The sequence below is a fragment of the Zootoca vivipara genome, chromosome 13 (assembly GCF_963506605.1).
Source record: "Zootoca vivipara chromosome 13, rZooViv1.1, whole genome shotgun sequence".
Lineage (NCBI taxonomy): Eukaryota > Metazoa > Chordata > Lepidosauria > Squamata > Lacertidae > Zootoca > Zootoca vivipara.
Genome location: NC_083288.1, coordinates 34,102,782 through 34,127,557, shown reverse-complemented (window position 1 = coordinate 34,127,557; position 24,776 = coordinate 34,102,782). Strand labels below are relative to the sequence as shown.

The following is a 24,776-nucleotide window of genomic DNA, read 5'->3' as shown; positions in this document are numbered from 1 at the left end:
TAATGACTACGTCTTAAAATAGGGGAAAGACGGTAGGTTGGCAGGAGCTGGGACCGAGCAACGGGAGCTCACCCCGTTGCAGGGATTCGAACCGCCAACCTTCTGATCAGCAAGCCCTAGGCTCTGTGCATTAACCCACAGCGCCACCTGGGTCCCTACCATCTAGACTAAGCTTCCATATATCAACAATCCATGGCCAAGGTACAGCTGCTTTCACCTGGGTGAGGAAAGAGGAAGAACTAGAGCAGAACATACTGCTGGTATGTAAGCAGTATCACAGTCTGCCTGAACCTGGGGAGACAACCCATCTGCATGCCTTGCTCCCACCAGACTTCGACGCCCATTAAACAAGCAGCCCAGGCCCTCATTTCCAATCAATTGTGGCACAGCCCAAATCAGACTCTTGACATTTAAGCAGACTCCCAGATAATAAGTGTCCACTCCAAGGCAAAGTCCTGGAGCAGCTCAAGAAAGACCATGGCCCAACTCCTGAAATTTAAGTCCCAGGCACTGAGTGGCTGAAGTATAAAGCCTGGCATTTAGCTGCTTATGGTCTCTGTAGCTTGTTTTTTAAAAAATAGCAACACCAGCCACACATACTTCATTTCTGCAACTCTTCTCAAAAAAATGTCACCCACCAAGCCTGTGGTGGGGAGCAGCAACCCAATCCTGTCTAACATTTTCTGCTACGGGCCCACAACACTACTGTCCAGCCTCCAGGTCTTTCAGACTTTATGTGCTAATTTCAATAAAAGCAATAATTAAAATTTTATTATTCAGATAAAAAACACTGCTAGACCATGATGTAGAGTTTTTTGCATTAGTGGTCCCTGCACTAAGAACCACTGCTTTAGGCTCTGCATTACACTGCCATCCCAACTACTTAACCCTGCTGATTAGTCATTCCAGCAGCAGCAGGGAATGAGCAGAGCACTGCAGCCTCTGAACTGGATGAAGGCGTCTCAATCGCTGCTCCTTGCTAGAGAAGCTAAAACTCTGGGGAGATCAAAGCCGCTGCCACCACCCCAATTCTGTAGAACCATGAACAAGGGTTACTTGTTAGAAATTGGCCCTCCCCACACAGTCAACCCCAAAGCCCAACATTAGTTAGTTTAAAATTTTATTTGTTTTTTTTTTACTTTTTAAATATTTTTACTTAATAAAAAGTCAAGGTTTGTCCATCTGGTCATGTCCTTGTCAAGTTAATGTGGGAAAGTGGCATTTGCTCTAAGAGCCCGAATGGAGTCATAAATAACAGAAAAGAAACCCTGCCCTTCTCCAGGCAAGAGGAAGGGGCCTTTCTCCATCCCGCTGGCTGACAGCGCCCCGTGTGGGCTTCACTAAACCAACGGAAAGGAAGGTGCTTGGCGAGGGGGGGCTGGACCGGGCCAGACTGCGCCCCTCCAGGGGCCTCTGCCATGGGCATGAGGGCTGGCCCAGGTTTGGGGCCACAACAGAGCCAAGGCTGGCTAGGGTCTCAGGTCACAGGGAGAAGCGTGGACATCAGTTCCCAGGGGGGTGGAATGGAAGCTGCTGGGAGGGATGAGATTGAACTGGAAAGAAAAGAAAGAGGTAGTGAAGATCACAAAGATACAAAGTCCAGAACTACCAACCCTCACCCCACCCCTTTCGCAAAAGACACAACCTAGAAAACCCTAAAAATCATCCATATGTCCCTAAGCTCTTCCATACCCAGCAAGTCAGTATAGATGACGGCCTGTTCCATTCAGTTCCCTCCCTCCTTTCCTCAGCTTGCTAGTTTGCCTTACCTTGGTGGTGCCCTATATAAGTGTAGTGGGAGGGTGTGGAGGCTGAGAGGGTGGGCACACCACTCTGGGGCACACCTCCCTGTGGAGGCCCACCGTGGGTCTGCGAGGGGTGCAGCAGCATGACCTGTGGAGCTCCAGGATGAGGTGGTGGGGCAGCTGCAATTCCAGTCTGGACATGAGCCTTTGGAGAAAGCAATGTGATTTCAATCCACACCCCAGTACCTTAATAAGCAGTGGATAACTTCACACTTTACCAACAAAATTAGCAGAGAAGTCCAAATCCGTAAAGTGCAAGGAGATCATATATATTTGGCAACTCATTTTAACTGATATAGCTGAAGTATTATTGGCATCCCTCTGTCTCAAGACAATGGAGTGTGGTGTGCTTCTGAGAGCCATCCAACTGTCTTTGGGACTCCACTCCAGATTTGTGTAGGCTTAGGGTTTACTCCTGAGCCTTTACTTCTTACAATAATATCCCACAAGGCAGAGTGGTTTAGGGTCAGAATTTTCCTTCTCCTAGGTGGGCTACCTTCCCGTCCCTCACTTCCCTCTACAGCACATGCAGAAACCACCTTCTTGACCATCAGACCCACTATTGGTCTCATCCACTAAATATGCCAAAGCCTGTCTTTTCATGAAGGGGAGTCCCGAACTCAACAAGAGTTTGAGGCTCATCGGCTACCCTCAACCAAAGAAGCCGTTCCCAGGGTGTGGCCACTGTTGCATGAGGACAGCTTCTAGGAGCCACAGGTGAGAACTGAGTGGAGGATGGGGACCAAAGTTGGATAAACTACCCCAGAAGGTGCACAACATGTCCCCCACCAGAGGTACCACCTCTCCCCACTAACACTCCATACACTCTTAGGTATTATATAGTGTTGATCAGCACTTTTTCTAAAAAAGAGGCACAGGAACTCCATTTGGTGGCCATTTTATGTCTGATATAAATCCTTAAATTGTAATTCTGCATCAGATGAGTAAGAACAAGTGTGGTCGTTTCATATGACATAGCCACACTAGAACTTGCGCTGCATTCTGGATGTGTAGTGGTTAGTAGGTTTCAAAGATAAAGTGGCGCTTTTATGTCTCTTGTGCAGGTTGTACAGTCGCGTTCAGAGAGCAAGCTTACTTCTTGGAGTGGTCTAGCCTCAGGCTGATGGAGGTTTATTGGGAGTCCCTGACACAAACAAGGCTAGACTCATCCTTCCCAGGGGCAAGCACACTCACCTGGGTGACGTGGGCCATGTTGGCGTAGCTGTGCTGCAGCTGCTGGTGGGCATGGATGGCGTAGACTGCTTGCTGGGGGAAACTGCTCTGTGGAGACTGAGCACTGGGCCCTGGCGTTATAGAGGGTGGCGTAGCTGTCAGTGTGGCTGTGTGGTACAGGTTCTGCTGCTGCTGGGCACTGGCCAAATGAGGTGGCTGTCCAGCCTGGTGCTATGGCAAGAGAATACAAAAGCCACAGTTCAAGTCCCAGGAGTAATGCATCACACCTACCTTCAAGATATTTTCTTCTCCCCTTTTTGCTACTGCCATAGAGAAATGTTATGCATTCTATAGAGATAGGGAGTGCCTACGAATATGTGTGGAACAGTGGGTGCTGGGTGGCCCTCCGCTTTCCTGAAGTATATTTGTCCTTGCTATCCTATTTCCTCTTTTCACAATAAAACCTTGAGCATGTGATGAAAGATTCTACATTTGCTAATTCTTTTCTTAACTGATTCGCCGCTTAAGGCAAGGCTAGATAAGTCAATATTCCAAACACTAAAAGCAGACTCTCTGGTGAAAGTCAATTTTACTAATTCCCCCTCCCCTCAAGCTTACTAATTCTGATTAAATGGAGGGGTGTAAGAAAGAAAGATAGCCAAGGCTGTTTGGCAAAGCCTCAAGACAGTTATGGGTCCCCACCAAGCTGTTTATCTGTTAGTAGCTGTTCATCCTCAAGTTGCTGAATACTGTCCCTAAAACATGTGGGTGCTTTTACAGAAAGCACACTGTGCTAGAAGACTTGGCCCCCTCAAAGGTATAAATTAGCAAGTAAGGATGTGATAATCTATTCCTGGGACTCCACACACAGCAGCTCTAAGACTTCAGATGAGACAAGAAATGGGTGACTTCACTCCTAATGTGGGACTACCCCTTTCTGAGCTAGCCTAGAATTTCCAGATTGGAACTTGAAGGGTCACCCCAGCACTAATCTCTAACACAAAATCAAACTGTGCAAGTCGCAAGAGCAAACAAGCATCAAGTGCCTCCCACACTAGTACCTGCACAGGGCTGGGGGCGGCATGTTGCGCTTGCTGTTGGTTGCCCGTGGGTGTGGTAGCTGGTTGAGGCTGATGCGGATGCAGCTGTGTGGCATGGTGGGGATACGATTGATGCACTGTGGCTGGGGAGAGAAGCAGCAAGCAGTGGTCAACAATGCAAGGGGGGAGGGAGGAAGAGAAGCTCAGAACAGATATGTCTTCAGGCTCTGTACAAACTCACCATAAAGAGCCTGGGGCGTAGGTTGCTCTGCCTGGGGATACTGGGGAGTAGACGATGAAACAATGGCCTGGGGATGGCTGCCAGAAGTCATCATACGTGGGTTGCTCTGCAGCATGGGGGCAAATACAGGCTGAAGAGAAGAACATGAATTAGATAAGTGTGGGGCACACAGGTCAGCGCAGTTAGCTTCTCTACTGAAGTACACATTATACCAACCTGCGAGGGGTAGTGTGCCATGGGCTGCATCATAGTTGGCTGTCCTGTGAACTGCTGGGGGTTGTAGGAGATATATGAGGAATACGGAGTGGCAGCCATCAGAGGGGGCCCTGCCGCTGCCGCTGCCTGCATAATGGGAGGGGCTGAGGTGGGCTGATGCTGGTCTGAACGCTGCGGGGGCAGAGAGCCTGTGCAGAAAGAAAATTCATGTAGGGAAGCCAGTTCAAATCTGCACACCCCAAACTGCACAACAGGAATACATTCCAGCCAACATTCACCATGGCTTTAAGCCACTTACCTTTAGCTCCTCTATATTTGCTCTGCTGTCCAGGCACAGAGTTAGAAACAGGGTAAGGGTACATCTGGGGTGCCTGCAAAAGACAGGGGACATGCCAATTAATTCTAACACTAGCCTCCGCAAAAATTTCAAAAGGAACCAATGATTCTGCAGCTCACCCTTCTATCCAAAGGCAGGACCATCCACACATCATTCCACCCCCTTCTCACCTGCACAGCTGGGCCCATATGGATCTGTGGGATGTAAGAGATGTATTGTGGGCTGTACATGCCACTTTGCCCTGTAATCACTGGGATGGAGGGTGTAGAGTGGGTGCGTGGTCCTGGCGATGTGGGTGTGCTCGTTGACTTGTTCTGTACAGATAGGAGGAAGTAATCATAGATTAAATAGGCACCTATGAACACAGAGAAACGAACAGAATGTAGAGCAAGGCTGTGAAGACTTCAGAAACAAGTCATTTTTGAGGGGATAAAAACTCATCTAAGATCCTCGAACAAGAGCCTAGTGCGGAAGCTATACACTCGGAATTCTGAACCTAGAAATCGGTTTTGTGGTCCAGAAGTGGATGGAGCTTACAGTTCTTCCATACAAGAAAATCAAAGTCCAATTACTCCAAGTTCTCTTTCATTTCAGAGCTATAATTGGGGGGGGGGGATTTGTTGTTGTTGCTGCTGCTGCTACTATTGTTAAACAACTGGGAGTAAAAAAGTCTTACCCATCTACTGACAATCATCTCCTGGTAGCTGCTGGAGCCTATGGGATATTGAGCTAAGCTGACACAGTATGACCATTTCTACTGCAGCACACAGATACACCCCCTCCCCCCCACATGCAAGCACACTAACCACAGGGCTAGTTTCCCAGATTACACACCACAGACAGGAGAGTCTTTGAAGGATTGAACTCCTTCGCATTTGGGTTCAGGGTTGACTTCTTCACCTGCCTGGAAAAAAGTACAACAAAAATTACAAAGAAGCCCACAAGAAATGTAGAGCAACAACTCATCTGCTGTGGTTACCACCACTAACTCACTCTGAGACAGGGCCATCCTCCTTGTCATCTGCGTCACCTTTGCCTAGAGGACTAGCAGTCTGGGTTTGGCGTTCCATGCCTTCACAGGGCCCTTTTTCCTCCTTACTGCTGCCTTCAGACAGGTCTAAGTTGGGCTTGGGGGACTCATCAGGTACCTCACATGTGCCCCCTGCTCCAACCAATGCCTCTGGGGACTTGTCCTTCACCTTTCCTTCAAGAGGCTCCTTGGTCCGGAAATCCAGTGTGGCCTCTGGGGAGGGGCTGGGCTGCAGCTTGGAGAAAGTAGACATGGAGTAAGCAACAATGCCAGAAACATATTCATGCTCTGCCCCACAAAGTACACTGACGGGAGAAAAGGAGAACATTCTCACCTTAAACTGGGCCCCAAATTTCCGCAGCTCCTCTAGCTGATTTCTCTTCTGCTCATTTTGGAGACCTAAAGCAGGGTAAGTGTCAAAACAATTACGTAACAAAGGATTTAGAACTCCAGTCCTAAAACCTTGAAAAGTACTTGTGGAATTAACCACTGTTCAGGAACTGCTGCATGAATGCCAGATATTTTCTTACTAACATTTGTAGTTTTTTTAATATTAAAAGTAGAAAATATAAATCACCCGCAGAATCCACTCAACAGAACCCAAGGTTTCAAAAGAGAAGTGAGCAGACAGCTCAAAAAGTGCAGAAGACACAAACCTTTGCTTGCCTGTTTGACCATATCTGAGGGGCCCATAACCTCCAAGGTCCTGCTGGGTTCTTTGGTGGCAGAGTTAGGCACCTCTTTAACTAGGAATGAAACAAATAATCCAGAAGTGAGCCTTAAAGTGAGAAGTGTCTTCTATGTAAGAATCTTCAGCAACTACTCCTGCTCATTTTCTTAAGGTGAGGAGCCTGGCTTCATCTTTCGTCTTAAGCTCCTTCAGCTGATCAAAATCTCAAGAGATTTGATAAACTATTTGATTCATTAGGGGAGAAGATGCCTAGGACCATTCCTTGCTAGGAATGGACCAGACTAGCTTCACCTCCAGTGTGATTCCTTACCCTCAACAGCAGCTACAGGAGCAGATACTGGAACCTTGGGTGAAGGCGGGGTTGGGGAAGCACTAGACTCCATAGTAGGCCTCAATTCAGAGGGCGATGCAGGAGCAGCAGGGACTGTTGATCCCACCGGGGGATCCTGGGAAGAGACTGGCACAGTTGAGGCAGACTTAGGAGAACGTGGAGCATAGAGGCGACCCACTGTGTAAGAAAAGCAAAGTTATTAGATGCAAGCAACATCACACCCAGCACTAGTGTCATGGGGAAATTCCACTTTAATTCCACTGCCTGCTCTACCTGAAGAAGTTGCAGCTGAGACTTCCATGGGTCGACTGGAAGGGGAAGACATGCTCTTAGCTCCTCGGATGGGTCGCTGAGACTTTGGAGACATTCTGGATGGACCTAGAAGAAGGGAACCACAGAAACAGATGAAGAGGCCACGCAGGCACACCAAGTGGTCCTTTGCTATCTTCAGTTTTCTACTGCTGGAAAGTGGGAGAAATTCTAGCATTTATTGCAACTTAACACCATCATGGGTGCCTCAAAGGGAAAGTCATGCCCCAAAATTAAAAGAACACTGAATATACCCCCCCCAAAAAAAACCCACCAACACAGGAGGAAATTCCACAGCCACCTGTGGGAGCTTAATCAACTAATTCAACAGACATTTAAATCCTCTAGAAGTAACTGCACCAATCTATTCAAATTTCTACATTCTAAGCTTGGGAAAGTAAGCCTCACCTCCATTGATGCCTCGCTGCTCTGGAATGGAGCCAGTGTTGCCTTCTGAGTGATGTGCACTTCCACGGGGTGGTAAAGACCCCATACCTGGCCTCCCACCCCGAGAACTGCTGCAGCGTACACCTCCTCTTGAGCCTTCTCTGACACGTTGGGGAAGGGGTATATACTTGCCCTCTCTACAATGAAAGAAAATACTGTGGTAGCATAATTCCTGGTGCCTTGCTTGGAGTGAAAGCAAGAAGGGAAAATGGGCAGTCCCCCATGTGTATGAGATGAGTAAGTTCTCAGGTGGAACTCAACATTGTTCTTTCCTCCCAAGAGATGCAGTGGACACCCAACTTGCCTTATGTCAATTAAAGGATTTTGCTGCTGGATCAAAACCAGCCTATAATTCTCACAGTTCCCACCTGGATGCCAGACTGGGGCTGTCCCTTCCCGACACTTGTCTTTGCACAGAGCTGTGCTTCTCCTCTTCTGTGCGTCCATCATCATTTTCCATAGCGATGCGCAGTCGGTACTGCGGGCTCGATTCAATCTCCCGAGCCAGCTGGGCAGCCCTGGCTTCTCGCTGCCGGAATTCCTCTGAGTTATCCTTTTCAAGAGGGACACTACCATGCACAGATGGTACAGTGAAGAATAAGCAAGGAGACAAAACAAACACGCTCTACCAATCACGTAGACACGCTCTACCAATCACGAAGCCTGTTGCCCTCAAAGGAACAGAACCACCCAACACTTTTCCCAAGCTCCACTTTGGAAGAATATATTCCAGCAGTTCAAGTCTTTTCTCTGGCCTATGAAGGGATTGAGAGCTTCAGGTGCTACTGTAACCAAGCTTTCATCAACATTGATATCCCACACAAATATGCAAATGGAAATTAATTCTAACTGAAGAAGAAAAGAAAGCTTTCTTTAATACAATGTATGAACGGTGAATGTCAAGGGCTAAAAATGAAAACGTAGCAGCATAAGCAAGAAAAATTAACTTTACAAACTTTGAACATTTAAGAATTTTAGAGGTCAAGGTGGCAAGGTTCCAAGCAACACATTACATTTTTAGAACACGCTAGCAGACTGTGGATTGACAAGTTTTATAACAGTGGAAAAATAAAAGCCACCCACAAATTGGGTGAGCATTGGTACATCTGTACAGTAGATATTAGGGCAGGAGAAACCTGGACATCTGGCATGCTTGGTATTCAAGCTACATGCCCACGCAAATGCAGATGCAGATATCCCAGAGTAATCAAACCTTACATACAAGCCCTGCCATCATTTGCATCATGGTACTCTACCCTCACAAGACCAAACATTCTACAGCTTCTAAGCAATACAGTAAATTCCAGCCCACTCCATCACTCCAGGGTGGGTTAACAACATTTGTCACATTTAAGCTTGAGATCATCTCCTGAGAGATTTTGCCTAGCAAAACAAAACAAAACAAAAAACCCAACCTCATTAATCCTTCATTGCTTTTGACTGATGCTCAGGTTTCTTGGTTTCTCCAGAAAGCCACCAATAACTATTGATAAATAAGGTGTAGGGTGTGTAGGTGTGAATAAAAAAGACAGACACGTCTGGTAGCCAAGACCAGCCCAAACTTGGCCTTCCAGATGTTTTGGGACCACAACTCCCATCATCCCTAGCTAACAGGACCCAGTGGTCAGGGATGATGGGAATTGTAGTCCCAAAACACATGGAGGGCTGTGTTTGGGGATGCCTGGCCAAGACCATTTCAGGGTTCAAAAAGGTCAGCACTCAGGCCACTGCTCTTTTGCCTGTTACTTTTCACCAGCTGGTCAATGACTTGTAGGAGCTGACAATAATTGCTCACTCTTGGGGGCTAAATAGAGACAACTGACTATCCGGGACCTCCCCTGCACTGGAGCTCCACTCTTTAGTCTAGAGCAGGCATGTCAAACTTGCGGCCCTCCAGATGTTTTGGACTACAATTCCCATCTTCCCCAACCACTGGTCCTGCTAGCTAGGGATCATGGGAGTTGTAGGTCAAAACATCTGGAGGGCCGCATGTTTGACATGCCTGGTCTAGAGCTTCCAGAATGATTTATCCTAAATAGCCATATCTACATCATGTCCTGCAGGGGCAGCCTTTGTGCAACCTTTAGATGTTGCTTGACTCTGGCTCCTATCAGCCTCAGGCAGCATGACTAATAGTTAGGAATGCTGGGAGCTGTAATCCAGCATCTGGAGGATACACTGACAACCCAGATACATTGCTTCAAATCCTTCCTCCCCTGTACCCATCAGTACAGAAATGACTGAAAAGTGTTAACTCACGTATAAGAGGAGAGGCTGCTATCGTAGGTGGTTTTTATACCATAATTTTCTTCGTTGAACTTGAACATCTCATTTGGGTCCCAGCCATTAGACTAAAATGATAGACAAAGCAATCATTTAAACACTGAGGTACCTTTGTGAAAAGAACAGCTTAGCAAGGCACCAGCCCCATAGCACCAGCCCCAAGCAATCGTCTTTTGCTGCTTCACCCAGATCAGAACACTTGCCATGTCAGAATCCAAGTCATAATCATCACTGTTGCTGTCTCCTCCTTCCCAGCGCTGTAGCACCTTCTCTTTGTGCTCCCCATTCACCTTGGAATTCATGGCGATGGCAGAATCTGTGAACTTATCTAAGACACAGAGCAGAGGGAAAGGTCATAACAGAAAAGATTCAAGCTCTCCCACCCCCTGCCAAGTCCAGGCCACACACCATACCTCAACCCTGCTGCCTTGAGGCTGTATTACCTTTGGTGGCATAGTTGAAGTCAACATTGTGGAAGTGAACCAACATGACATCGGCAGGTTTGAAAACCATGGTGTCCACAATATCCTCTCTCCTGGGCCCTACTGCCTGGTCAGGTACCATCCTGTGCACAGCATCCACAGCAAGCTCGAACTGCAAACAAAATCCCTGTTAACATATAGATCACAAATCCCTACCCACACAGAGATAGCTGAAACTGGAAGAATGCCCGTATTTCATGACATCAAGTGGCCCACTGAGAACGATCTAATACCAGGCTCCATCCTTGCATTCTCAAACAAGCAAGGTGCTTGGCCTTTTTTGTGAGGGGTGACACACACAGGATTTTATCTTATATTCTATTTCTGATCTTTAGATGAGTGTGTCCATGTTTATGTAGCCAAAACAGTAACACTCAAGCAGGAGGTGTCTGCAGACTTAGGGGAACCTTAAAGATTCAATAAATTTTTTAAGACTTCAGAAAAATTCTATGGGGGGACTGCTAACAGCCCAGTGAGGCCTGCTCAGGAAACCAGATGGGAAAATGAGAAAGGACCAGCACAAGCAGAAAATGGGTAGAGTGCGCCTTCTCATTGTCTGAATACGTGATGCCATTTCTTTTACTGATGAATTTTTATACCACTTTTCAGCACAATCACAAGTGATGTACACAAAATACAATCAATTAAAATCAATTCTTATGAAAGACTTAAAAATGACTTCAGCCTTTGTAACTCTAAAAGATTATGAAAGAGATACACCTTCACTTGCTGCCAAAACAAATGTACTGTAGAGAAAAGGCACATCTTGTTTCACCCCATGTTTATATTTTGAAATGTCCCCAGGAACAGAAGAGCTGTCCACAAAAATCAACAGAAAAACCAATGATTTTAATGCAGCTAGCATATGGCACCAATGTGTCCACACATGGCACATTCAAAAAAGGTAGCAAGCAGCAAAAAGGAAAAAAATCATTCTCTTTCTAGATCAACTCTCATTTAGTATGATTAAAACAAAAACCAAAACCCCTGCTAACACAAGTCTCAAAGCAAATTAAGTTTCATGCTCTATTGACTTGCTTGGAGTGGTTGCATTTTATTTTATTTTTCAAAATAAAAGAACGTAAGAGAAGTCTGCTGGATCTAGGTCACTTGCCCATCTAACCCAGCATCCTGTGGCCAACCAGATGCCTCTGAGAAGGCCACAACCTAGACATCAGCACAACACTCTGCCCATCTGCCATTCCCAGCAACTGGTATTCAGAGACATGGTGCCTCGACAATGGAGGTAGTACATACCCTTATCCTCCATGAATCTCAAGTTAGATGGGTGCCCGTGGGATCTCGTGTTAGGAGAGTGGGAGGAAAACTTTTCTCTATCCACTTTCTCTGTCCCATGCATAATTTTGTAAACTTCTATCACATCACTGCTTACTCACCTTTTCTCTAAAATAAAGCTCCCTAACTGTAAACTTTCCTCGTAGCTGCTCCATCCCCTTGCCATTTTCTGATCCTGTCCCAACTCTACAATATCCTTTTAAAAGTGAGGCAACCAGAATGATACACACACAGTATCCCAAATGCAGAAAAATGTGGCTGAAAGTGAAATGCTATCGCAACCATGTTACACGTAAAGTAAGAAAAATTTAAGCAGGGACCTCATCTTTAATGCCAGCTTGCTGAAATATGCATACCACAAATGCATTGAAACCATTGGTGGTGAGGCCCTACTTGTTCCAACACAAAGATGGCAGAAAAAAAATCTTTTTAATGCTCAAACCCTCTAGGAAAGCCAAACCAAACACTCACCTTGGAGCTCAAGGTTTTAAAAATCCCCTCAAATGTGTTTCCATTTTTCACCTTCACATCACATGTGGACCCCTGCCAAGAGAAAAAGAAGGCAGAAATAACACTAAGAAAGAGTGCATGACATTTCAAGCTATAAACTGAAGTCCCTCTAACTCAATCCAATCAACAACCTTTTCCAAGAACTATGCCACCAAAAAGAAGAGGAAGAAAATATATCTATTAGCATTCCTTTTTCTTTTTTTTGGGGGGGGGGGAAATGGTACTAGAACCAATAATTTGGACTGTATGACCAATGTTGATTATATCAAAGCCAACAGCAATCACCACAACCTGCATGTGACTTCAGGTATAAGATCAGAATTGTAGTGTTGGAAGGGACCCAAAAGGGTCATCTAGTCCAACCCCTTGCAATTCAGGAATCATCTACCCTATGTAGGGCTCAAACCCATGACCCTGGGATTAAGAGTCTCATGCTCTTCTCTAGCATCCTGTTCTTACAGGGACCATGTCTGATATTCACAAAACCATCTGGAAACAAAGCTAAGTAAAACCACTGGGAAAGGAATGAATAGGTAGTGCACAATGTGAACAGTAAGGTGCAACAAACAGGTGCTTATCCTGCAAGGCTCACCAAACCAAGTGATGGGACTGGGGGGAAATGCCACGAGAATCACCCTTTACTGCAGAACCATCCACCTGCATATTGACACTTCAAATATTACACCCTCCTAGCTTCTCTTCGGAGACTCACCACAACTGCTGTCAGGAAGTGCAGCATTCGGGAATTGTTATAGACACCCTCAAAAACCTGGTGATAGAGAGGAAAGACAGACAAGGTTTATTAGAAAGCTTATAATGCTATATTGCCCTGTGTCACTGCTCTGGCACTTCCAAGTGTTAGGTATGCAGCTTCAGGAATGACAAATGGTTAATTTAACAATACTAACAACCTTAGGGTTAAATAACTATTGAATCACCTGCTTCCTTCATAAGCTCAAGCTAGTTTTAGGACCTTAAGCCATGAACTAGGGAATCGTAAGATAATGGTGCCCCATATCTACTTTGGTCAGAGAGCATGAAGTAGAAAAGACCAATTGTATCAGAAGTTTCCTGCCAGGTAGGGAGTGCTCAAGTACTGCTGTGGGCCCCAGACACAAACCACATGGTTTTTTTGGTGTCACATTTCAGTTTTTGTGCCTCCTAGTGACATAACTATAGTGTCCCTAGTGAACTTTAAAACGCAGAAAAGAGCAGAGATCTTCCACTATTAACCAGTTATGAGTTGGCCTCCTTTGCAAAATAATAGTGCTCTAAAACAGTACAGGAAACCCAGCCTGAAATATGCCAACTGACCTCAAGTTCTCACTAAATGAAATTGTTCTTATCTGTGAAAGTTTAAGACTCTTAGAAAAAGGTATCATGCAGAAGAAGTTATAACTAATGGAAGAGGGTTCCCCCCTCCTTTTTGGCCAAATAGGAAGACTCTCAAATCTTGTTTTTGGGATGCCTTTTTAGTCACAGAAATTTCAGCCTGGAGAAACATTTATTCAGACATCTCAACAACTAATACAGCACAGCTACTTAGGGCTCAGATGTCATCTAGTAGCTACCCAAATCACATAAATCAGGAATCCCAAAGTACAATTGTCTTATGGCCCTGGAAGGCTTAGCTCCTAGTACTTACGGGAGACTGCGGAGGTCCTTTGCCTGTGCTCTGGCCCCTGAAAATGAATCAGGCACAAGGGTAACTCACAGGAAAGTGATGTGAACCCCACCAAATATAAACAGTGTTCAGATCAACAGACCACCTTTGATGCATCAGATTATAAAATTGTTTTATGATACACTGGTAAGAAACCAATATTTTGATAAAGAGAAAGAAATAAGGACTTTCACATTAGCTAAAAAAACCTCTTCAGAAAAACTGGTGGTGTGTATATTATAAGAAAAAATACTCTCAGCTGACAAGTAAAAGATTACACACCAATGGGATGGAAGTATATACTGCCCCATAAATCCTTCCCCTGCCTATCTAGTCAAGAATCCTGACACAATCCTTGTGAGGAAAGGGTTCCCTGCAGCTCTACCTCATACATCCAAACCTTTTTAGACCAAATATTTCATGGCAGTTGAAATAATAGCAACAGTGATAACTATATAGAAAAGAGAATCTGTGTTATATGATGCCCTGCTCTTGAGATAAGAACCAAAATATGTAAAGCAAGAAAACTTCCATATACCAGTAGCTTGTTCTGTTTTTCAAAAATGATGTTATGACCAAAGGTTTATGGTTTTCTAACCCTCATCTTCCTCATACCAGAGGTACTCCTCTGTTTGTTATTACTGCAAATATGGACACTGTCTTGAATAACATGATTGAACATAAAGAAGGAAAAAACCACCCTGATGACTATCTCAACAAAGCCTTTTTAGTTCACTATTCTACTAGACTGGAACCATTTTTTTTTGCCAACGTCCATTACTCATCCATAGAAGTGGTTTACGGCTAATAAAAAAGAAATGAGCTAACTAAATAAGGGTGCAAAGTAAGTGCAAACCACCATAGCACACTTAATAAGGAGCCTGTTGCATTGAGATCAAGGGACTTACTCCTGAGTGCACATGGTTTGCATGTGGTGCTTCAACCAAATCCCACCCATACCTACTCATAAATTAAATCCCATTAAATCAACTCCCAACGCCTACAAAAGTGCTCCAACTCAAGAGTATGAGGGCCCTCACAGGTCCTCTTCCATCCCCACCAGGAAAAATACCTAAAGCATCATCCCTAAGAAACAACTATGATTCCCCCTTTTTTTACTCACACAGGCCAACTGGAATGATACGCCCCCGCATCATTTTAGCAAAGGGCGCATATTGGGCAATACAACGTCGAATCGGTGGCTCAGGACTTAGGCTTCGCTTATCGGACCTACACACGCTCCCCGCGCCGAGCCAAGTCCTCCTTTCAACCCTTAGGAGCGGGAGTACGGAGGGAAGCGGGAGCGCGCGCAGTTCCTTACTTCTCTCCCCTCCGCCCCGTCTACACATACATACATACACACACACACTTCCCCGGATGTAAAGTCGGTTTTTGTTTCTCGGTCAACGTACCTTGTGCCGCTTCCTCCTGGGGGGCCTCCCCCTCCGCTACCGGGGGGCGCCACCGTCGCTGCTCTGGCTCCTCCCGTAGCCCCGGGGCTGAGGCTGCCGTTGGGGCTGGCGGGGGTCGGGTTGGCCTTGCGCGAGGCGGCGGCAGCGGCTACCGCAGTGGCCGGGGGAGGCGGCGTCGGCGTGGTGGGCGGCGGAGGAGCCGAGGCGGGAGAGCCAGGTTGAGGAGAGGGCGGCGGGAGCGGCTGCTTCAACATGGCGGTGGCGCTTGGCGGCGGCGAAAAAGGGCCGGACGCCGCAGGCTCAACCCCCCTGTCAGAGCACGCGCTCGCGCGAGGCCGTTGGGCAAGGGAGGAGAGGAAGCCGAGAGTCAAAAGGACCCCCTCCCTCCACGGCAAACGCGCACGCGCACGCGCTTCTCAGGGCGCCGCTTTGGCGCAGCGCAGCCTGACCAGCGGGAAAGGAAAAAAAGATTGGGGCGGGTGAAGAAAAGGGACACAATCCGGTCCACCGGCTGAGGCGAGCGAGCGAGCGAGGGGGGGGGCCTGCGTCCGCCTCAGAACTAAGCCGCCTCCGCCGCGCGCTCCTGTTGCTGGCCCGGAAGGGGAAACGGGCAGGCAAGGAGGCCTGCGGTCGCGGAAAGGGGGAGGGGTAAAAGACGCGGAAGGAGGGGGGAGAAAGAGAGAGAGACACAAACGACAGGGAGATGGGCAGAATAAAAACCGCCTCCCGCTCCGCGCGCGCTTCGCGTCGCCTTGTACGGCCTGCCTGCCTGCTTGCTGTCCTGCGCGCGCCGCAGCGAACAAAATGGGGCGCAGAGAGAGGTCTTTCCTTGCTGTGGCCAAAACGAGTCCCTCAGGAGGCGCGCGCTCTTATTGGCTGCCTAGCCCTTTCGCGGTCTCGCGCATCCAACGGGAAGGGGAGGGAGCGAGGCGGCGAGGGAAAGAAGTTAAAAGTCCCGAGCGCTCGAGCCAATCAAGAGGCAGCGCTTCGGAGCGTAAAGGCCGCGAGGCGAATCTCCCAGCCTAGGCGGAGGGGGAAGAGCGGAGCTGGGGGGCGGGGCGGGGAAAGGAGCCTGGAAGAAAAGTGAGCGCGCGCAGAGAGAGAGAGAGGAGGCGGGGGGTGGGGAAGTGGTGATGTTGGCGTTGAGGGCCCCGACACGAGCGGTCTCAAACCCCACTCCGCCGGCCGCAGTTTTCTGTTTCGTATCGGGAGCGCACTTGCTTGTGAGGTTTGGGTGGGGGGGCAGGGAAGTACGGATCCCGCTGGCCCGCGCGGACGAGAAGGAATCAATCCGGTTGCAGCACAATGAGTCCCTGGTGGAGGGCGGAGTTTCGCTCTGCGCATGCGCCAGGCGCGCTCCCTCCTGCCGCGCACGTTCGGTGCTGTAGCTGCTGCCGTACGGCCGCTCTCGCGTGACCAGCGGCGCGCTCACGCGCTCCCTTCGGTTCACAGCCAATTGGGAAACAGAGTGGGTGCTTGGGTTCCCGGCGGATCCTTCGAGGCAGGCGGGGAGGTGTCCGGTAATGGCTTAGGGCTCAGTGCACATGCGTAAAAGGAAACAAAGACTTGTGCCTGCCTTGCTTCCAAAAGTTCGTTATGCGCATGTGCTGAAGGAAGAGAACCCGTTGCGCATGTTCGCTGCTTACGTACAAGAGCAAAAAGCTCTTCCGCCGCGCGCCCGACGAAGCGCATGGGCAATGGGCGGGGCCTCCTGCTGAGACAGAAAGTCCCGGATTCGTTAGAAGACGGGTGACCCCAAATGACCCCCGATCCCTCAATGTCACGTGGGGTCCAGTATGGCCTTGGCCTCCGTGACCTCCAAGGCAGCAACAACCCCAAGTTGTCAAACGTGGCTGAGAGAAAGCTTATTATTTTCTCCTTTTTTCGTTATGATTTTAAGCGATTTTTCAATAAACACAGAAAGTTTATTATTTTCAACAGAAAGGGACCAGGGCTGGAGAAAATAGTAGTAGTAGTAGTAATAGTAATAATAATAATAATAATACTTAATAATAATAATAATAATAAAGAGAAAATAAATAACAATAAATATTTTTACCATGCCTCTTTTGCTGACAGGGACTCAATGCTGGCTTACAGATATAGTGACATATAATTAAATATGCACTCCATGGGGATATAGGATATGGTTCAAATCAGAAGCCTTTTTTCTGGTAAGGGACACATTCCCTCATGGGAAATATGTTTGGGAGAAAGGCACACAGAAGGCTTTTAAAATATGTTGTAAACTGCTCCCAAATAATGTATATGTGATTAAGAGCAGGGCATAAGTTTCCAATTCCATTAATAAATACTTGAAGCCTAAACGGTAATGCGTACAAACACAAAAGAGCCACCTCTCAACTACACAGCTTTTAGGGATGGGGTGGGCAAACAAACAGGAGGCGGGCAGGTGTGGAGGATTCCCTGGTTCTGAATGGGGTAACTGTGCCCCTGAAAGACCAGGTGCGCAGCCTGGGAGTCATTTTGGACTCTCAGCTGTCCATGGAGGCGCAGGTCAATTCTGTGTCCAGGGCAGCTGTCTATCAGCTCCAACTGGTACGCAGGCTGAGACCCTACCTGCCTGCAGACTGTCTAGCCAGAGTGGTGCATGCTCTAGTTATCTCCCACTTGGACTACTGCAATGCACTCTACGTGGGGCTTCGGAAACTACAACTAATCCAGAATGCGGCAGCTAGACTGGTGACTGGGAGCGGCCGCCGAGACCACATAACACCAGTCTTGAAAGACCTACATTGGCTCCCAGTACGTTTCCGAGCACAATTCAAAGTGTTGGTGCTGACCTTTAAAGCTCTAAATGGCCTCGGTCCAGTATACCTGAAGGAGCGTCTCCACCTCCATCATTCTGCCCGGACACTGAGGTCCAGCACCGAGGGCCTTCTGGCGGTTCCCTCGTTGCGAGAAGCCAAGTTGCAGGGAACTAGACAGAGGGCCTTCTCGGTGGTGGCGCCTGCCCTGTGGAACGCCCTCCCAACAGATGTCAAAAAGGAAAACAACTACCAGACTTTTAGAAGACATCTGAAGGCAGCCCTGTTCAGGGAGGCTTTTAATGTTTAATAGATTATTGTGTTTTATTCTTCTGTTGGAAGCCGCCCAGAGTGGCTGGGGAGACCCGGCCAGATGGGTGGGGTATAAATAATAAATTATTATTATTATTATTATTATTATTATTATTATTATTGGAACATCATCCTGTTTTCTCTAACAGCAAACACATTCTCCTAATGGGGAATCCCTATGTAGACAAAATTGCACCAACATAAACTGAATAGCAAATTATCAGCAGGCTTAATAGAACTCTAAGGTTCCCACAAATACAACAAATCTTTTTTGTTTGGAGGGGGGGGAGTAAGAGAGAAAATCCTCCCAAATACCCTAACAAGTATTTAATATACTCAGTGGCATACAATGATGGCTGACTGGGAGGAATTGAGTCTTCTGGAGAAGTACAAGTTTGGAACCTTGAATAGGTGCACTACACACAATGTTTTATTGTAGGCCCTATTTGTATGTTGTTGTTGTTTAGTCGTACCCAACTATTCGTGACCCTATGGACCAGAGCACGCCAGACACTCCTGTCTTCCACTGCCTCCTGCAGTTTGGTCAGACTCATGTTCGTAGCTTCAACTTCAAGAACACTGTCCAACCATCTCATCCTGTGTCGTCCCCTCCTCCTTGTGCCCTCCATCTTTCCCAACATCAGGGTCTTTTCCAGCAAGTCTTCTCTTCTCATAAGGTGACCAAAGTATTGGAGCCTCAGCTTCAGGATCTATCCTTCCAGGGAGCACTCAGGGCTGATTTCCTTCAGAATGGATAGGTTTGATCTTCTTGCAGTCCATGGGACTCTCAAGAGTCTCCTCCAGCACCATAATTCAAAAGCATCAATTCTTTGGCGATCAACCTTCTTTATGGTCCAGCCCTCACTTCCATACATCACTACTGGGAAAACCATAGCTTTAACTATACAGTACGGACCTTTGTCAGCGAGGTGATGTCTCTGCTTTTTAAGATGCTGTCTAGGTTTGTCATTGCTTTTCTCCCAAGAAGCAGGCATCTTTTAATTTCGTGACTGCTGTCACCATCTGCAGTGATCATGGAACCCAAGAAAGTAAACTCTCTCACTGCCTCCATTTCTTCCCCTTCTATTTGCCAGAGGTGACAAGACCAGTGGCCATGACCTTAGTTTTTTGATGTTGAGCTTCAGACCATATTTTGCGCTCTCCTCTTTCACCCTCATTAAAAAGTTTTTTAATTCCTCCTCACTTTCTGCCATCAAGGTTGTGTCATCAGCATATCTGAGGTTGTTGATATTTCTTCCGGCAATCTTAATTCCAGTTTGGGATTCATCCAGTCCAGCCTTTCGCATGATGAATTCTGCATATAAGTTAAATAAGCAGGGAGACAATATACAGCCTTGTCGTACGCCTTTCCCAATTTTGAACCAATCAGTTGTTCCATATCCAGTTCTAACTGTAGCCTCTTGTCCCTATTTGTATATAGAGTACTAATAGCTTATTCTCTTATTGTCAATCCTAGCGTCGCTGAAATGGCACTATCCACACAGGAGAGATTTATGAGCAGGCTTGGGGTGGGGCACACAACCCAAGGACTTGTGCAAATGAAAGCAAAACACTAGAGGTAGGAAATCCCAAAATTGCCGTATGCTCATTTGCAAGAGAAATGGGGTATTTTTGGGGTGGGATAAGAACCCGATATCTCTGTTCAAACCAGGTCCCTCCATGGTTTTGAGCTTGGTGATTTTGAGCTTGGTGAGCTTGGAAAGAGAAGTTGCTGAATTGCAACTTATCTCATTATACATGATAAGCGATCTTCAGCCATCTCAACCCTTGCTTTTTCATGCAAAACCATTTGCAGTCGTTTGCGGTCATCAACAGCTATCAGTCAGTCAATCACCCACTTCCACCACCCTTCTGAGTGATCCCCCCTCCCCATCCCCACCCCTCCCCACCCCTTCTCTACATAAGTGCCTGGAAACTTCCATTTCACTGTATCTGAAGAAGTGTGCATGCACACGAAAGCTCATACCAAAATAAAAACTTAGTTGGTCTTTAAGGTGCTACTGAAGGAATTTTTTTATTTTAATTTCGTGACTGCTGTCACCATCTGCAGTGATCAAGGATCCCAAGAAAGTAAAATCTCTCACTGCCTCCATTTCTTCCCCTTCTATTTGCCAGGAGGTGATGGGACTAGTTGTTAGGTACCATTTATATAACATTTTCATATAATTTTCTCTTAAACTATAACATGCTGTAAATTTTATATCCGTATTCCATAATCATTCCATAATCATTCCATAATCATTCCCATGCTTCCATTTCCATGTTATGACCAATATCTATTGCCCAATGTATCACTGAAGATTTGACTTGTTTGTCCTTTGTCTCCCCCATTCCAATAACATCTTATACATTTTAGTCATCACTTTAACATTACAGTTTAACAGGTCTGTCTTTAATTGCAATAGTTGTTCCCCAAACCCACACTTTTAAAATACTTCATTCAAATGATGATATTGTAACCATGTTGTTAATATCCCTGATAAATCCTTAAACTCTTTTAATTTAAATTCTCTACCCTCCTCACTTGGACCAAATAGCAAACATGCGCTGGATTATGGAGAAAGCTAGAGAGTTCCAGAAAAACGTCTACTTCTGCTTCATTGACTATGCAAAAGCCTTTGACTGTGTCGACCACAGCAAACTATGGCAAGTTCTTAAAGAAATGGGAGTGCCTGATCACCTCATCTGTCTCCTGAGAAATCTCTATGTGGGACAAGAAGCTACAGTTAGAACTGGATATGGAACAACTGATTGGTTCAAAATTGGGAAAGGAGTACGACAAGGTTGTATATGGTCTCCCTGCTTATTTAACTTATATGCAGAATTCATCATGCGAAAGGCTGGACTAGATGAATCCCAAGCCGGAATTAAGATTGCCGGAAGAAATATCAACAACCTCAGATATGCAGATGACACAACCTTGATGGCAGAAAGCGAGGAGGAATTAAAGAACCTTTTAATGAGGGTGAAAGAGGAGAGCGCAAAATATGGTCTGAAGCTCAACACCAAAAAAACCAAGATCATGGCCACTGGTCCCATCACTTCCTGGCAAATAGAAGGGGAAGAAATGGAGGCAGTGAGAGATTTCACCTTCTTGGGCTCCTTGATCACTGCAGATGGGGACAGCAGTCACGAAATTAAAAGACGCCTGCTTCTTGGGAGAAAAGCAATGACAAACCTAGACAGCATCTTAAAAAGCAGAGACATCACCTTGCCGACAAAGGTCCGTATAGTTAAAGCTATGGTTTTCGCAGTAGTGATGTATGGAAGTGAGAGCTGGACCATAAAGAAGGCTGATCGCCGAAGAATTGATGCTTTTGAATTGTGGTGCTGGAGGAGACTCTTGAGAGTCCCATGGACTGCAAGAAGATCAAACCTATCCATTCTTAAGGAAATCAGCCCCGAGTGCTCCCTGGAAGGACAGATCGTGAAGCTGAGGCTCCAATACTTTGACCACCTCCTGAGAAGAGAAGAATCCTTGGAAAAGACCCTGATGTTGGGAAAGATTGAGGGCACTAGGAGAAGGGGATGTCAGAGGACAAGATGGTTGGACAGTGTTCTCGAAGCTACGAACATAAGTTTGACCAAACTGCGGGAGGCAGTGCAAGACAGGAGTGCCTGGCGTGCTATGGTCCATGGGGTCACGTAGAGTCGGACACGACTAAACGACTAAACAACAACAACCCTCCTCACTTAGCAAATTTCTATAAGTTGCCCATCTTTCCATCATATTTTCCTTTTTCACCGCTATGGCTTCCAAAGGTGAAAGCCAAAGTGACGTTTTAGTCTCCAGTAAGTCTTTATATTTATCCTGTATTCTATACAATTTTTTTCCTAATCATATGGTTTGTGAAACCTTTATGTATTTTTGCCTTTTCATACCACAAATAAGCGTGTATAAGGCTACTGGCAGCAATGCCCAAAGTATCCCTCAACACGCCAGTTCTCAGCCCCTGCGAGAATGGGCATGATTTGAGAACAATCGTCGTTGTAGTTAGGGATGGGAGAGAAATTTGGTTTGGTTTGGTTTGGTTTGCATTTTAATATGAACGTGCCCAATTCCCAAAACAAATCGAAATGTAGCTATCCCTTGAAATTCATCCTTCTCCAAATTTTACAATGAAATGTATTAAGGGAACGTGTACATGTCACATATATGCACAAAAAAATAAAAATACAATGCACCATATTAGGAAACGTTGCTTACAAAACCCTGCATATTTGCCAAAATTGTGTACAAAAGTGTATAGTAAAAGAAATGCACACAAATACTATCAACATTTCATGAGGACTTTCTACTCCCCCCCCCCATGCAAACATGAAGAATTACAGTACAGTATAGCAAACGGAACTTAGCGACTAGAAAAATGAAAAAAAGAGAAGTAAAAACCGACAGATACATTTCTAGCTGTGCTCCCCTCCGGCATATGCATTTATTTATAAATAACATTTTTATACTACTCAATATAATAACATCTCATTAAGTGGTTTAAATAAATCCACCACCACATTTAAACAAAAAACAAAAAAACGAGATACAAACACAACTGTACATAGCAGATAAAATCAAGCTGTGTACAAAAAATTAAAAATTAACCAGAGTCAGAGTCCAGGAAAGCTTGGGTAAACATACCAGTTTTTAAGAGATGTTTAAAAGTCATTACTGTCTCTGTCTCCCAGTTCACAAGAGGGGAGGGCATTCCAGAAGGTGGGTGCTGCCACCGAGAAGACCTGCTTCCGTGTTGCCACCAAGTGACAATTCACTGCTGTGAGAGAGACCAGCAGGGTCTCCTCAGAAGGGCTTAAAATTATCAGTTTAGTCTGTACCACAGGAGGCTGCCTGCTGTACTATAAGCCAGAGTAGGAAGCCACAGACCCAGGAGTGATTTGATCATCATGACTCTCCGCAGGCCACATTCTTTACCAAGTCACACCCCTCACTGGCCTTGCTTCACACCACCATCCATGAGTGTTCTTGGGTGGCATGGAATGTGTCCTTGAACTCTGGCCATGCTTCTTTCTTGCCTGTATGGAAGAGGGGGTGGTGCGAGAGTGTGCACAAAGTAGCCTAACAAACAAAGGTAACAGTATTGTTTTTTGCTCTGCCTACTTGGCTTCTGGGCTCACCAAACACCACCGTATGGTCCAGACCTGGTTCTTAAAATATTATAAGCTATTAGAGCAAGAGGAGGGAAGCTTTTTGGTCAGATCTTTTATCCCCCCCCCCTAAATCAGGCCAACTTTGACAAATGGGTGGAAGTACTCACAGGTCAATCGCCTGATATCATACAGATGTCAGGTGACTGACAGGTGAGTAGCCACACCCACCTGCCAAGCTTGGCCCACTATGAAGATGGGAAGATACAGCACAAAGCACGATTGAATTCCTTGCACATCAGTTGCACATTTGCAGCAACAAATTATCACCCTGCTCCTCAGAATTCCCCCGCCCCAATTAATTAATTAGCAAGGCTAAAGTGTTGGGGTGGGCAATATCGGATCACATTGTTTCACACAAGCTTTCATGATTCATGGCATGCTTCAGTTTCTAGTCTTCACAAATCCCTTGAACTGATGTGGCTTGACCTCATATTGTTTAGAAACCAGTATCTATTTTCTGCTATATTCTAGATGTGTGTTTGTGTGCATTTTGTGCTGTTTTTTATGTTGTTGCTGCTTGTCTTTATAACCATGAGATAGATGTGCTGCTTGTTCTATATAACAGGCTTGGTAGTTGTGTGAGTTAATGCTCCTGGGTTTTCCCTCTGCAGAACTGCTCCAGTCCAGTATGGTTGGTAGGATGTGGGCTCCAGTAGTTCCCCCCTGCTCTTCCAAACTTCTATTTTTGAACCATCAGTGATCTCATACTGTGCATTTCCACATCTCAGGTTCTTTGTGGCTGACACTGGCATTTTCTGGTTGTGCCTGCTTGTGAGCATCATATACAATCCTAGCTGATGTGCAGGGACTTTGGTTGAGGCCATGCCCCTCATCTCAACATGTGATTTGGAGAAGTTTGTAGGCAAGTCCAGCATCTCCCCTCCTTTGATAGTTCAATAGGGGTTGTATTACAAAATATATTCTCTGAAATCCCTTGGAATACTGTCGCTAAGAATTGACACTACCCTAATTGCCTTTAGAGACATTCCTCCCACCCACAGGTAGCAGGGGGAAGTACAGCATCAGGGCTCACACCTCTCAGTCAAACTATCTATATCTTAAATTCAGGAGCTTTTGCACTCTATCCTAGCAATCATGCACACCTGGGTATCTTCCTCAGAGAAGCTCCCAGTATAGCTCCAGGACTGTTTGGGATGCCCTCTTGTCTTGCTTTAGAAGTAGCTGGATTCAGATATTTAGAAGTGGATCTCAAGGATTTTATTGGCGATTGGACCTGCATGGATATGAC

General features: G+C 46.1%; 1 protein-coding gene across 3 annotated transcripts; it reads right to left on the bottom strand.

The window, feature by feature from the left end:
• Positions 1 to 743: 743 nt before the first annotated feature.
• Positions 744 to 16,853, bottom strand: ATXN2L (ataxin 2 like). Of its 3 annotated transcripts, none has more exons than XM_035135576.2 (23): positions 15,267 to 16,853; positions 13,837 to 13,873; positions 12,904 to 12,960; positions 12,153 to 12,224; positions 10,347 to 10,497; positions 10,107 to 10,231; positions 9,880 to 9,971; positions 7,989 to 8,189; positions 7,582 to 7,757; positions 7,138 to 7,242; positions 6,844 to 7,041; positions 6,499 to 6,588; positions 6,177 to 6,241; positions 5,806 to 6,071; positions 5,647 to 5,716; positions 4,932 to 5,126; positions 4,774 to 4,846; positions 4,476 to 4,663; positions 4,260 to 4,389; positions 4,040 to 4,161; positions 3,000 to 3,209; positions 1,770 to 1,950; positions 744 to 1,553 (listed from the first exon to the last, which is right to left on the bottom strand). In XM_035135576.2, exons 1-23 carry the CDS (start codon positions 15,518 to 15,520, stop codon positions 1,504 to 1,506), a joined length of 3,108 nt encoding a protein of 1,035 aa, XP_034991467.1. In that variant the 5' UTR covers positions 15,521 to 16,853; the 3' UTR covers positions 744 to 1,503. The 3 variants fall into 3 exon arrangements, with proteins under 3 accessions (XP_034991467.1, XP_034991466.1, XP_034991469.1); XM_035135575.2 differs by having other exon boundaries at positions 5,806 to 6,077; positions 15,267 to 16,851; XM_035135578.2 differs by having other exon boundaries at positions 4,983 to 5,126; positions 5,806 to 6,077; positions 15,267 to 16,850.
• Positions 16,854 to 24,776: the final 7,923 nt, after the last annotated feature.

Coding starts and splice junctions, on each gene's coding strand:
- ATXN2L (XM_035135575.2), bottom strand. CDS start 15,520: ATGTTGAAGCAGCCGCTCCCGCCGCCCTCTCCTCAACCTGGCTCTCCC. Junction 5,717..5,805: donor GAGGATGGCCCTGTCTCAGA/GTGAGTTAGTGG, acceptor ACTTTTTTCCAG/GCAGGTGAAGAAGTCAACCC. Junction 4,390..4,475: donor TGGCACACTACCCCTCGCAG/GTTGGTATAATG, acceptor TCTTCTCTTCAG/CCTGTATTTGCCCCCATGCT.